The sequence below is a fragment of the Engystomops pustulosus genome, chromosome 6, assembly GCF_040894005.1.
Source record: "Engystomops pustulosus chromosome 6, aEngPut4.maternal, whole genome shotgun sequence".
In the NCBI taxonomy this organism is placed as follows: Eukaryota; Metazoa; Chordata; class Amphibia; order Anura; family Leptodactylidae; genus Engystomops; species Engystomops pustulosus.
The window spans coordinates 84493598-84509689 of NC_092416.1; the positions used below are offsets into that span (position 1 = coordinate 84493598).

Here is a 16092-nt window from a genome sequence, read left to right on the forward strand (position 1 = left end):
AGCGATAACCATGTATTTTGGTAAATAAGCTACAACTTTGCATGGAAGATTTTCCATAACCAGGCAAAACTTAAGATACTTGAGGTAGGTTATGTTCCAAAAGACAAAGTTAGTTTTCTTGGCACACAAAACTTCATGTTGGCAAAAGTCCATTGAAGAACTTTGGAAAAACATTCCCCAACTTTTCTGAGTACTGCACTCAGCTATACAAAAGAGTGCAATTCAATTCAAATATCTTAAATTTAGACAGAAAAAAAACTTCATACACAGTATATATTGTAATATTATAATAATGAATGCCACAATAAATTTTGAGCGTTGGGTTCCCTTTAATGTTCAAGGGCAATAATGAAAAAAAATAAAGATGCTTGGGGTACACATAGGTTTAACATTTGGCAACAGAATGCAAGCCAAGAGTTACAACACATTGACCAGCAAGTTGTCAGGACAATTTATGTTTTGCTAATTGATAACATGAGGGGATTACTTAATTTTGTGGTAAACCTGCCCAATGTCTAGGATGTCAAATATCTATATATGAATATCTTTCCACACCTTCTCATACGCCACATGCATTCCTTCCTGTAAACGTCCTGCTTGGATTAAACACAATAAATATATGCATTCTTTAGGAAGAACAATGACCGATTTAAAAAAAATCAATGGCACAGGATGAAAGTCAATTCTATTTTACAACTGTATGAGCAATACACTCAGGTGGTTAAGGTTTGGCTTCAACCAAAGCTCACTGCTAAGAACATAAAATATTGCCCATGAAATGTTATAAAACAAAACACAAAAAATAAGAACTGAACAGGTGATCAGTAGATACGCATAGTAGGTATATCTTTGGTTTGACCAATTTGCTGCATGGTGTCTTCACATTGTTCTTCATCATACTCCCAACAGCAAAGTAACTGAAGACCTAAAGCTGTTCATGTCTTTTATTATTTTTTCTACATTTGTTAGGTCCACGCAGTAGTGGCATATATGAGCACATTCAGTTAAGTTCCAATCAACAGTCTCTTGGACCATTCTATGTCACATTGTTTTCTTTTGTTAATCGGGAGGTATCAAGCACTCAATCTGCACACCCATCATTCTTTCACTAGAAATACCAATTCTGTTATCATTCCAATTCCATAAAATTCCACGTATTGCAATGTAAAACATGAAAACCTCCATTAAAATACTGTTCCACCTGACATTCATGCCTTTTTCTGTAGTGCTTTGAGGGATGTGGGTTTTCAGTTAAGTACATATTGTCATTTTCATGGCACAAATAAAATCCACTTAGTGAAAAAAAGTTGCCTTTTCAATACAAAAAATATATATGTCTCTTTGTCATTTTAGTTTTAGGCACTGAATTTGTGACACCAGTGTGAGAGTCACTATACATTTCTTTCGATACTTTACAAATGTCCAACTGGTAGATACAAATCATCTTCAGTAATTTGTCTTCATAGCAGGCAAATCTGCAAGTATTTTTCTTCAGGTTGACGTTCCACCATAACACTTGTGGGAATCACCTAATTAAAGTATTTTACACATACTTGATTGGTCTTCTGCTTCTACTCATCAAGACATCACCAGGCCCAGATGGTAAAGCTTAATCACGTCTTGGCTACTTGTTACATGTTTTTGGCAAGCAGAACTGCTTAAAAGTTATTACGTCACATAATATACCAACTTCTGACTTCCATATAACTTTACAAGTCCATTATAGAGATTTAATGCTCATCTGCTTAAGGCTGGATGGCGCACCAAACCTCCCACACAGTAGAAATTGCTTTCCGTTACTCCCTGATATGTAAAATTTGACATTTAAAGTCTTAGTAGCTGACCCCCCAACACAAGGTTGAGAGGTGACCCAGATTAAAATACTGTGCAAGCCTACTATTAAACAAACAAACAAAAAATCTTTAGTGGACTAAAAAATGGTGGCTATAGCTACAAGGTTTCGACCACAGAAAGTGCAGGAGTTACATTTCAGTGGGGTCAAAGATGCTGGTTTAAAAAAAAAATTAAAAAAAATAAGTGAGAGGAGGAGTGTTTATACGATTCTCCTATTCCCCTCAGTCTTCCACACCTTACTCATAAATCGGTGCCGTACCGTGAACTGATGCACTTGGCAGCAACACAATGTAAAAAATAAAAATAACATTAAAAAATAAACAAAAACACCTTATGACAGCTGCGATTTCTACATGGTTTCCCCAGTTTGGAAACGGTTTCACACACAAACATATATTTATATTTATATATATAGATATTTATATATATTCCTTTTGGCTCAAAACATAACACAGAAGGTTCTGTTAGGTGAGGTCTTTGTGGTTTTGTGGCCCTTCCCCCGCATGTCCGTGCATCCACTAAAGGGTCCCATACCCATTTTTAAGTATCCTTTCCCAGGAAGTTTGAGGAGAATACGAGATGCCATCAAGATTAACAATTACAGCCAAGTCCTACATGGCTGAGTCATGAGGAAGGGTTCTTTATGTCTCAGTCTTTGACCAGTCTATAGATGTGATGCTGAGCTCCATGTTCACTGGTGGACACTTCAAAAACATAAGCTATGCAGAGAAGAAGTTCTTGGGTGTCCCGATTTGTAACCACCTAAAAATTAAAAGCAGAGACTTTTCAGTGGACATTATATGCATAAGGAAGCTATGAAAATAGGAACTATGAAAAGCAAGAAAAATAAATGTATTTGTCAAAGACACTGTAGACCATAAAGGTAATATTATATTTGTTCATAGATTTAGTGATCGGTCATAAAACTAGTATTAAAAATGAATTCAAGAGGAAGTTTAAAGGTCCTTTTTTCAGGAAAATTTTCTCCTATACATAACACTATACAAGGATACTATTATAAAATATGGAGCTAACGCTCTATACAATGTCATACTGTAATTAAATTCATATAAATGAAATCATAATTTACATTATCACATGACATTAGTATAAAGGTATTTTAAAGAAAAAAAACATGCTACGTTGTACTGGTCCGCCATTTACAGGATGAAAAATAATTAAAGAGGCTGCCTGGATTATTAAGATATTCTTATCGCGTTCAAGTATGCAAATTAGATCTTTATCCAAAAAGTCACTGTACAACCCCTTAAGAGGTCTGGCAATATGACTAGAATGCAACCAGAGAGTCTTCTGCAAACAGCAGTTTCAGAGTGTTTGCCACTCATCTGTACAGTGCAGAGGACCGGTAGGCTAGGTGAACCAAATACCATATTAAAAAATATATGAAGTGCTTAGTTCTGTGCAGAATGCCTTGCAAACGAGGAATGTGCATTCAAAGGACAACCCATTGATTTCAGAAAAGTTTCCTTGTGACTTAATAAAGTTTATAAACCCTTTTAACAAACATAAGAGCATGAATCCACTACTTGTGTAATATGACAATGCCCCATGTCTTATTCCCCACATTACCTGTAGTATGGTGAAGTTTTCTAACACGCTATTCATCATGTATTTTTCAGGAAGCTGCTTCAACTTGTGGATGAAGTTAATGAGATATTCACACATAGGTGAGCGATGGATGCGATAAAGGAAACGACCATTTTCAAACCGTGCATACTCTGTCTGTAGACCAATAAGAACAGATACAGCATGGATTATACAAGGTGATTCCTCAGGTTATCAAATTGTGCAAATCCATTATAAATCTAATGTATAAAGCTGGATGTATGTGTGTGTGTATGTATGTATGTCTGTTTCCATTATTGCCAGAAGCCATTGTCTGCTGCTGCATCTGTAGATGTTAGCTGAGCCGTGACTGGTTGCTGTTCTGCCACAGGTCATTAATATGAGCTCTGAGCTTTGATTGGCTACTACAGCCAATGAGTAGAAGACACTACTGTGTGAGGTAAGATGGATAGAGATACAGAGATAGGAGGAGATTTACCGGCCACACAGACAGTCACTGAAAAAGACTGCTGGCTATACAGACAGTCACTGAAAGAGACTGCCAGCCACACAGACTGTCAAAGACAGTCATTACAGTCAATAGATACATATAAAATATTTTTTGTTAACCCATTCTATTTTGTTGTAGCCAAGAGCAGTTATTTACTATCCCGGGGACCGCCGGGAGCTACTGCTAGTTCATTATAAAACCAACTAGACTGAAACTATTACCTTCGACGCTTACTTGAAATGAGTTCTAAAGGTTTGGGAGACACTTATGAAAATGCAAATAACTTCACCATTATGTAATAAACATACAAAAAATAACGATAACTCACCTCTACTTTCTCCACAACTTGTTTACCGAAAGAGCATACTTTGGAGGAACAAGTGATGGTCATATTCTCAGGGCTTTCATATTGACTGCTGACACCATAAAAGACACCTGGCTCATCCTGAATGTTCGTATTGAGGTCAGCCTGTCCAAAAATTAAATACAAGACTAAAGAACACAGAAAAACATCTTTTGTTGTAAAATATTTAACCAACACATAACTTCCACAAAAAAAATGTATTCATAGAATCTAAATGGAGTTTTACAAAGCATCTTTCCCAACGTGCCCCATCTGAAACTATTTGCTTAGGAATTGAAGGAGTACTGAAGGAGGCAATCCAATATCTAAAAGATATTACCAGGCTGTCTGCCCCAATCCAGAGGATGCGCCACCTACTGGCAGAAGTCGCACTAACATTTTTCCAGAAGGGTAAAAATACTCCTCTCACCATTTTTGAGGATTATTTTTACCCGAGGAGGAGTATGAAGATTTCGGTAATACACAGCGCACACACGACACTACACTCACACAGAACACACACGACACTACACTCACACAGCGCACACACGACACTACACTCACACAGCGCACACACGACACTACACTCACACAGCGCACACACGACACTACACTCACACAGCGCACACACTACACTACACTACACTACACTCACACAGCGCACACACGACACTACACTCACACAGCGCACACACGACACTACACTCACACAGCGCACACACTACACTACACTCACACAGCGCACACACTACACTACACTCACACAGCGCACACACTACACTACACTCACACAGCGCACACACTACACTACACTCACACAGCGCACACACTACACTCACACAGCGCACACACTACACTACACTCATACACTACACTACACTCACACAGCGCACACGACACTACACTCACACAGCGCACACGACACTACACTCACACAGCGCACACGACACTACACTCGCACACGACACTACACTCACACAGCGCACACGACACTACACTCACACAGCGCACACACTATACTACACTCACACAGCGCACACACTACACTACACTCACACAGCGCACACACTACACTACACTCACACAGCGCACACACTACACTCACACAGCGCACACACTACACTCACACAGCGCACACACTACACTCATACACTACACTACACTCACACAGCGCACACGACACTACACTCACACAGCGCACACGACACTACACTCGCACACGACACTACACTCACACAGCGCACACGACACTACACTCACACAGCGCACACACGTCACTACACTCACACAGCGCACACACAACACTACACTCACACAGCGCACACGACACTACACTCACACAGCGCACACGACACTACACTCACACAGCGCACACGACACTCACACAGCACACACTACACTACACTCACACAGCACACACTACACTACACTCACACAGCACACACTACACTACACTCACACAGCACACTACACTCACACAGCACACACTACACTACACTCACACAGCACACTACACTCACACAGCACACACTACACTACACTCACACAGTGCACACACTACACTACACTCACACAGTGCACACACGACACTACACTCACACAGCACACACTACACTACACTCACACAGTGCACACACTACACTACACTCACACAGTGCACACACTACACTCACACAGCGCACACACTACACTACACTCACACAGCGCACACGACACTACACTCACACAGCGCACACACACACACTACACTCACACAGCACACACACATACATTACACTACACTCACACAGCACACACACACACATTTCACACAGCACACACTACACATTTCACACAGCACACACTACACATTTCACACAGCACACAGAACACTGCACACACTCACCCGGCCTTAAGTCCCGTCGGGATCACATAAATGCAGGCAGCTGCGGGCAGGTAGGGAGATGCAGCAGGGCAGGGAGCAGCAGACCCGCTGTCCACAGGTATCGCGGGGCCTGCGCTCTCGCTCCGGAGTGCTGCTGACACAGATCACTGTGTCACGTGTCCCGCTGAGCGGTTCGGCGCGCGCTGTGATCGCGCTACAGACATTTACCTCTTTTGCAGCGCGCGCCGGGCCGCTCAGCCTGCGCGCTGCAGGGAATAATTGCCAAGCGTAACTCTACACATGGCAATTATTTTGGGGGGTAATGGCGCCTCATCACGCGTCTATGACACGTGGTGAGGCGTTAATGCGACCTCTGCCTACTGGTAAAATGTTTGTGAAGCATACATAGTGCCCATATGGTATTACAGAGCTGTAGGCATTCCTAAACTATTACAATTAAATTAACACACAAAACTGTGTTAATATGTATACAACTCACTATTTTATTATTATGAAATGTTTAGCTAAAAATTACACATACATACACTATAAAAAAAGAATTCAATATAAATTAAAAAAAATCCATATAAAAATCAATTAGGTCCTCTAACATCATTTTACATCTATCTTGAAGCTAATAACGCTGATTGTGGATCAAAGTGTTATTATGTTCATGTGGATAATAGATCCATGACTTATGGCAAGTTTTGGAATGCACTCTATATAACTATATAACTATGGGATGCTCTATTACGATTATCACTAATATTTACAAGGGCCTTATTGATTTACTATTTTATGAATTGTGAACTATTTAGATACTGGAGGAGAGACATACACAATTGATTTTATTTATGTGGATATCATTTTATTTATATTCAATTCTTTTATGCATTTTTACGGTCTATTTATGTGTAATCTTTACGTAAACATATCATAATAATAAAATAGTGAGTTGTATTTTGTGCCATGTTAATTTAATTTTCTTTTTTGTCCAACTGATACCCGGAATAACATTGTGCACAAACTTATATGTGAAAGTACAGTGTGCCTCCTATTATCAGATTTATACAATATTGTTTTACTCCTGAACTATTGTTCCTCTTTGGCGCACCAACATTTCCTTTACAGCAAACCTGTCACCATGAAAATGCAGTCCAACCTGCAGGCAGCATGCTATAGGTATTGACAGATATCTGTATATCAGGTATGAATTAGGACCAATTCTTTGATGTCTGAAACACATTTCCTGTTGTTTTTTATATGATAATTTCTTTTGTTCATCTAATAAAGTTTTTTTCCTTTATTTTTTCCTTTATTTCTAATTTTGCTACATGTTTACTTTGGAACTGGCCCAAGTGATTTTTTTCCTGGCATTCCTGCACAGTATGAAATAGGGTAGTATACCCAGTTGGGTGAGCTTATTTAGATTTTTCTCTTTTTTACTGTCTTGTAGATATTTATGCATACAGTACAGTCATCCATGTAGGTCTGTCAATCACCAAGAGGACACCCCATCCAATTCTTCTTACTAGAGGACTACAGTATTTTTCGGACTATAAGGCGCACCATCAATAAATGCCTGCTAAAATGTCTAGGTTCATATATAATTGTGAAATATGGGCCCATGTGTTACCATTTCATATTTGTAATGATCATATGCCTGTGTGTATGATTCCCCAATTCTTTTGAGACACAAGCCCTATATAATTCTGAGAATCAAAACAATTGTGTTGTTTCGGCAAAATCCTACGTATAAAAAATGTCATGGATAAATGCTTGGTTTTAACAATCAATTTTCCAATCTTACCCAGAACTTGACTAAAAAGAAGGCATTTGGAGGACCCTTTTCATAGAGTTCTTTAAGTCCTCCCTTTTTCTCTGGAAACTTATCATAGATTTGACGTACATCCACAGACTCCAATAATGCATCGCTATAGGAGGGGTTTGACTGGCTTATATGTACATACAGGTGCTTGTTATACTATAGGGAGAGTTCAAGAATACAAAAAGTAGTTAGTACAATTTACTATTATAAAACTAGTAGACATTATGAAATATCAATGATAAATTCATTATTTTATCTTCTTCTTATACTTACTGCATCAGGTTCTCCTTGCTGTTCCATAAAAGCCATAAATTCAACAAGACGCAATTTTGGTGTTCCAATAGACCGGCCCTGCCATGCAGGTCCTGTTGGGGAGAGGCTGGCAGGACTTGCGTTGTAACCTAAAATGAATGAAAAGTAGACAAAACAAATCATAAAAATCACAGCTCAATGTGTATTTGAGTCTATAACACAGGTTGGGCTCACAACTTCCCTTTTTCAGGACAATAAGGTTCTTAACCCCTTAAGGACCAAGCCCTTTTCGTTTTTGCATCTTTATTTTTCACTCCCCACCTTCAAAAATGTATAACTTATTTTTGCATGTACAGTGCCGTGTAAGCGCTTGTTTTCTGCATAACAAATTGCACTTCATAGTGACCATATTTAATATTCCATGCCGTGTACTGGGAAGCGGGGAAAAAAAATTCTGAATGCAGTGAAAATTATGAAAAACACATTTGCACCATTTCTTGTGGGCTTGAACTTTACGGCTTTCATTCATTGGGCCAGTACGATCACGGGTATACCAAATTTGTATAGGTTTTATAATGTTTTCATTATAATGTGTTCTGGCGCAAATAACTTTTTCATACTTTGGTGTAAAGAGCTGTGGGTGGTGTAATTTTTTGTGACTTTTGATGACGTTTCCAATGCTTCTATTTTTAGGACTGTACGACCTTTCGATCACTTTTTATTGAATTTCTAATATTTTTCAAAATTTCAAAAAAATGCCATTCGTCTCGAATGGGCAATATTTTCTATTACAGGGTTAAACGCAGAGAAAAACAGTCATTATATTTTGATATATCGGGCATTTTCGGACGTGGCCATACCTAATGTATTTATGATTTTTACTGTTTATTTATATTTATATGACTTCCAGGGAAAGGGGGGGTGATTTGAATGTTTAGGTTTTTTTAATATCATTTTTTTTCTTTTTTTACTATTTTTCAGACTTCCTAGGGTACTTTAACCCCAGGTTGTCTGATTGATCCTACCAGGTGTTAGCGACGGGCGTTTGCTTCATTTTGAAGTAAACGCCCAGTGAGTATAAAGAGAGTTCAACCCGTGAGCCCTTTTCATACTCCCCCCTGCACAACAAGACGTAAGGGTACATCTTATTGCACTATGGAGTTAAAGAAGCGCTGTTACCTCTTCTGACGTTTTTATTTTTTAATACTTTTACTTTCCATGAAATAACAATACTGAAACATATTTTTCTTTATTCAGTGTTTGAATAAAAAATATGCAAATGCTTTAATTTAATCGGACTTTGTTATTTCTTTTGTTAACAAAAATTCTCTGGATCTTGCTTTATTTGGTGACATTTAGCACTTTGCACTTTTTTCTTCTATTTTTGCACTTTGCCTTTTTACTTTTACTTAGGTTGCATCAATTTATTTAAACATTGACTATGGCACTAGCACTTTGATAAGAGTATAGTTTCTTATTGATTCTGCAGTTGATGATTTTTATTGGTCCCTGGTTTCTAAATTTGTTGACTGTATAGTGCTTCTATGGGATTGTGATTTAAGGCTATATAGTGGACACTTTCATATTATTCATTACTTTGTTACCCTGTCTACCTATATGGAGGCTAGGAGGCATTATCAAGTGTTCGGACAGTGGTGTTTTGTGGTTGACCCCCACTCGGGTCTCCGCTTTTGTATTTTCTGAAATATATATCTTTTAAATGTTTTTAAATGTATGTCTTTGTCTTTTGGTCTGTTCCTTAATAAAATTTATGATACTTTGACCTATTACAAGTTTGCTTTTGGTGACCCATTTTTGATCATTTCTGAGTCTTTTGTGGTTTACTATTCTATGGATAGGCCATTAACATTTTTGCAGAAAAAAAAACACTTATAAAGGTGACGACTGCAGCCCATAATTGGTCACAGTGACCATTGACCTGAACTAAACAAATCTTGGCCAGTGCAGGATACAATTACGAGTAATAAATTGCTTAAAGGAAACCTACCACTTGAAGTGGTAGGTATAAGAAGGAAATACCGAGCACCAGCCCAGGGTGAGCTGGTGCTGGAGCTTATTTTTGTTAGTGTTTTAAACCGCTGTATCGTGGTTTAAAACACTTTTTAAACTTTATAGCCAAAGCTGCTACAGCGCTTGGAGGTATGCGCTCGGCGCACCATGCGAGCGACCGTGCACGCGGCTACATAGGAAGTGAAGGAGAGCCGGTGAATGGTGCGCTGAGCCCGTACCTCCGTGCACCGTAGCAGGTCGGCCATAAAGTATAAAAAGTGTTTTAAACCGCGGTTTAAAACACTAACAAAAATAAGTTCGTACACCTACCACTTTAAGTGGTAAGTTTCCTTTAAACAAATATGTGAACCTGTACAACCTGCCTTTTAAAATCAGCTAAAAATGTAAATTCTGCTTAGCATGGTGGTATATATGAATAGAAGACATCTTCTAGGTGATTACAAATGGAGGGATTGTTTTTTTTTTATAGCAACAAGCGGTTTTTTAATCACCAGGAAACCCACCTAAAACCCTGATCTTTTTTCTATTCATACACATGTGACATTTTTGGGCATTGACCTAATTCACCTGTAACCTGAGAGGCTGCGGGATCAGAGAGACATGCAAGCGAAGATTCTCCAAACCAATAAGGTGAGAAAAATCTAATTTGCCTAGCTCACCTTACAATTTGGTTTTATCTGCACATGGTATCTATTGGTTCTTTTTATTTTCTACAGCTATTTTAGCATAGTTGTTCAATTATAGGTAACCAAATACCATGTAGTTGGGCCAGGATGTTTGCAGGATACATAAAGGAAATAAATAAGTGTAAAATCAAACAAATAATATATAATAAAATCATAACAAAATCATAAAGAAAAAAAAGCTTATGAAACTTATTTGTACCTGGTACAGGAGGAGGGGGGGCAGCAGGTTGCAGGGAATATGGAGGCTGGGAAAACGGCTTAACACTAAAGAAAATAATACAAATGATGAAATAAACATGAGTACATGAAGAAAACCAATTCACCTTTGACTTCTTTCTCCATGAAGCAGTTTATGAGAAAGAAAAAAGCAGAGTGAATACAACATTATAGAAAGTTTGGATAGCTACACAACTGCTTGTAGACATCAAGTGATATATGGTGATCAGCACTCGCGCAATGCTATAAACGTAACTGCGTGTGGTCGTAAAAAGGTTCCAAGGACATGTAACTTCCCCAGGAAACCTGATGGGGGAAATGGCTACAAAGGAAAAACCAACAGATTGTTGGTAGATGAAGGCAAAGTCACATTGACAAGCCATGACCTTGACTGAGACACAGTAAAGACATACAGTAGAAACTTTCAATTAGAGAAAGCATGAGCATATGACGATCACTTACTCCTGAGTTGGCCGGGGCTGGCCCGCTCCTCCAGGCCAGAACTGGAAAAAGTCTGGAGACTATAAAATAGAAACAATAGAGAGGAAATTAGAATCTGCATCCCAATCCAATCTCAGAGAAAATTAGTAAACATTCTTTCACAATCATTCTACTTAGAGAATATATCATCAGATCTATTAGCTGTAGACCACAGTAGCCAGTGCTCTGGATTGGGTATTTTATTTTGTTACCATCTAGATCTACGTAAGGTAGGTAATAGGTAGGCTTTTCCATTGGCCAACAGCTTTCTCTTCAGGTTTGTCAAATTATTCTTGGTATGCTTGGTTTGTCAAAATGTACAAACATACCATTGAAACTGTGGATACCAGCTCATTACAAACAGAGCTACATTTCCTGAAAAAAATGCATACATTTTCTATACTGGATTTTCTCAGTTTTGAGAGTACATCCTCATGCACAGGGTCAGTGGGCCCCGACACCTGCTGACCCGTATCTGAGCAGAGTCCGCCTCCTATCTGCATCAATCCCACCCCTATCTGTGCAGACTCTGTTGAGGATGCGAACAGCAAAAAGCGGCACTGTGTCCTTCCGACACAGATAGAGTTGAAAGCAATGATACTGCAAAGAGCTATGAGCTCTCCACATCCTCATTGTGCCTCTCTGCTGCCATGTGTTCTGTAATATTAAGAAAACATTTGTTGCTGCTGACACAAGCTGCTGACACAAGCGTTTACATCCAGACACATGTATGTTCAGGGAGGAGACTTTTCAAAACGCAACAGAATCGCATGTTGTGAACATGGCTCTATGCAGCTCTCACACTATAAGGGAGATTTTTCAGAAGTGTCTGAAGTAAAACTGTTCTTGTTGCCCATGGAAACCAATCAGAGCTCAGCTTTAATTTTGTAAACAGCTGTTGGAATATGGAAGCTGAGCTCTGATCTGCTGCCATGAGTAACTAGAACAGTTCTGCTCCCAGACACTTTTGATAAATCTCCCCCTGTGTGTTTGTATTTTAACCCCTATTTGTCACAGCCTCAAAAGGCTTAAATGACCAGGGCATTTTTATTGCATTTTCATACCTATTAGTTTAAGGGCCATAACTTCTTTTTTTGTGCAACATCATAAAAATGTTTGTGGCGTTTCTTTTGGGATAGTTAAAAAAATAACAAAGTGTTAAAGGTCCTTTTAATTTTTAGTGGTTTTTGGGGTTACATTTACAAATACAGGAGAAAAATATTTTTTATGTACTATATAATATATATTTTTTAAATTTTTATATAATCTCAAAAGGACCATTATAAATGAATTCCTTAGTGTATGATAGGCCATTTTGATAAATAATATGTATAGTCTCAGGCAATAGGGGCGACTATGGCAATTTTTATAGTGTAATGAGGGTTTTTTTATATTTTAGTGGGGAATATTAATGTGTATTTTAAAATATACATTAATATGTGATGAGCATGTGTGTTTTCACTTTATGTCATAAACTTTATATGGACATTTCCACAAATGTTCTTTTTTTTTTCCTTTCTAGTTTTCACCTGTAATTGGGACATCTGTAAGAGCCCCAGTTACAGGTGGAAACAATCCGCCATGGTGACAGATGTTTGCTCAGAGTTAGACTGGGTCTGATCAGACCCAGCAGCTTTGATTAACCCCTACCCCCATCCTGCTCATGTACATGACTATGTAATAGGGCCCTGTGATAGCCATTGTTTTTTTCTAAATAACATGAAACCCCATTACTTTTCCATGGGCTCATGCCCTTCTGATACCCTTCCACCCAGCACTACTTTCATTGCTATTGGTTACATAACATCTAGAAACTCTCCAATACTAGTAACAGAAAAAACACTCTCAAGAGCAGCTGTAAATAAATAGTAAAAGACACTTACCCCTGCAGAGGGTGGGAATGGGGTCTGTGATATACTGGGCACCCCCAGTTTATTTTGAATGGCTGTCGCAGATACTAGTTGTGCCGAAGACATTGCTGCCATACTCTGCAAGGCTTTATCTTTTGCTACCTGATCCTGCAACATGAGCACAAACACAGCATGAACTGCAAGGTAGAAAACTTTTTGTACATCAAGTACAGTGAAAACAATACAATACATTGCATAAAATGATATTTTATCTAAATCTGCCAGAATAATTCATATTTTTATACTTGAAAAGCTTTATTGAAGATGCCTGGCCCAGCAAAGATGCATAGTGTCTCTCTTATCTCAGTAAAAGGTGTCCCCGACTTAAGGTTACCTGACTTACAGATGACCCCTAGTTACAGACGGACCTCAGTGCGTCCTGTGACCTCTAGTGAAGCTCTCTGGATGCTTTAATTTAGCCCCAGGCTGCAATGGTCAGCTGTGAGGTGTTTGTAATAATGTTTTATTGATAATGCTTGTTCCAATAACAGCAGAAAATTTTGAAAATCCAATTGTCTCGGGGGCAAACATTTTTTTGCCTGGAGTTACAATGATAAAATTTAACAGTTCTGACTTACATACAAATTCAACCTAAGGGTAACTAAGGGCACATACTTTTCCTAAATTGTGTCATCCAGTATGGATGGCAATACCAATCTGCACAATGTTTACCATGTATTAAATAAATACATTTTTAATTGTGTTGTTGGGATCCTTCCCCATTTTTTCAAACAAACCTAAAGAACCTATCTTGTATGTAAGTCAGGACTGTCTGTAGTTCCAAAAAATATTAGTCCCTCTAGCATATTCCTAATGTTGAAGAGATACTGTATAAAAAAAACAATATCCACAAACCATAAAGAAATATAATTTGCTGACAATAATATTGAGGAACCTATTGCCTATTCCCATTCATGAGTACATCCATTTGTGGAATATGTTGCAAGTTTATGTAACATATATACGTTTGATAAAAATAAACCAAAAAAATATAATTATTTAAAATAACATGCAACTTCCTAAAACAGCACTATCAAAACAAAGAAAGCATTACGGACATAGTCAATTGTAGGAACAAAGCCCATAATCTAAATGTAAAGGCTTCCAAGTCAAGATCACACACATTCTCATGGATATAGGAAAAATCATTCAAATAGCATATGCAGATAATGGCCAGTGTTTTATGTGTGGTAAGGACATGTGCACAGAGAAGACAGTTTTGAAGGCCAAATCCCCAAGTCTATAAACTAAAATAGTGCATGCTGGGATTTCTTCCACACATACTGTGATTTTGCATGGGGAGAGAATTGCAGGATGCACTACAGTGGGTATGTGTGCTGCCCATGTACTTACATTACATATGTATAAAATACATTAAGGTCAGGAGAAAAGCTAGTAGTACTGTAGTCTCAATGTATGAACTCTGTGCCTTCTGCCATTGCCCTGTATACTACAAAGTCATGAAAAATATGGCTTAACTTTACAGGCAGAATGTAAACACTTCTATTTTTAGAATCTGAATAGATTATATAGATGTTCCACATACAAACACTTCCAGCTTTTGCACTTGCTTTTTGAACATAAGATTTTGTCATACACTATTTATATGGACTACCAACAATAACCACTCTCGTGGTAGCAGTGAAATACACGTTGAAAGAAACAACAAAGGAAAATACAGTGCAAGAATTCCTCAAGCAGTTACAGCCATTGTTTTTCTGTTAGAGGTACAATGTGTCACATTTACTAAGGGCTTAGCGCCGCACTTTTGTCGGACTGTGTACATTCTTCTAGGATAAAATGGCTTTCACAGGTATTTAAGAAGTGTCTGCGCCTCCATAGTGGCGCAGTTGCGCTAGCTTCATGTGACACAAATTAGGGGGTGTGACTGATTTGGACCGAGCGCTGCATTTAAATTGCAAATTGTGTTGCACACCCTATGTTCAAGGTGCACCACAGAAAAGATGGTGAACCCTGTCAGGTAAGTACAGGGAAGCGTCAGATTCATTATTTCTGGCACGCAATCTTATTGAATCGCCACAGCGCCATAGAAATGTATAGAGGAGTTGGCACATGCATGATCGGCTGCTTGTTCATCTACAGTTACAATAGGGGTAAAATTGGGGGACCACCCTTCTTGTGATCCGTCCTATCACTGAGACCCTCACTGCCGCCGTCATAGGGGGAAATGGAGAATAGCAGTCCCAGGCCTGGCCACTAGATGGGCCAGAGCTGCAGTCGGCCCCTTTCCAATCAGCAATTGACATTAGCACTGCCTGCGCCTGTTCCTCCACAACTCTCTATGACCCAGACGCCATCACCTATGAATAACTACCTAACTACCGCGGGGCCATGTGCTGCACTGGCTACCTATCTACTAGGGGGCCATGTACAGCACTGGCTAGTGATCTCCTGAGGGGGCCATGTGCTACGTTGGCTACCCACCTACTGGCTATACATTATATACTGTTATTGCATTGTGAATGTGATTGTGAATTCTGTGATTTGTTATATGAACACAGCCTTAATTAATGAATTAGTGGGTGCTATG

At 38.7% G+C, this 16092-nt stretch overlaps 1 protein-coding gene across 2 annotated transcripts in view; it reads right to left on the reverse strand.

Moving 5' to 3' along the window:
* Positions 1-309: 309 nt before the first annotated feature.
* TEAD2 (TEA domain transcription factor 2) overlaps positions 310-16092 on the reverse strand; it is an 82838-nt gene continuing 67055 nt past the window's right edge. For both annotated transcript variants that reach the window (XM_072156869.1, XM_072156870.1), the window contains 8 exons: positions 13515-13649; positions 11614-11672; positions 11135-11199; positions 8240-8367; positions 7949-8122; positions 4260-4400; positions 3445-3597; positions 310-2616 (listed from right to left, as the gene is read on the reverse strand). In XM_072156869.1, coding sequence (XP_072012970.1) covers positions 2503-2616; positions 3445-3597; positions 4260-4400; positions 7949-8122; positions 8240-8367; positions 11135-11199; positions 11614-11672; positions 13515-13649 — 969 coding nt within the window. In that variant the 3' untranslated portion in view covers positions 310-2502. The remainder of the gene's footprint in view (positions 2617-3444; positions 3598-4259; positions 4401-7948; positions 8123-8239; positions 8368-11134; positions 11200-11613; positions 11673-13514; positions 13650-16092) is intronic.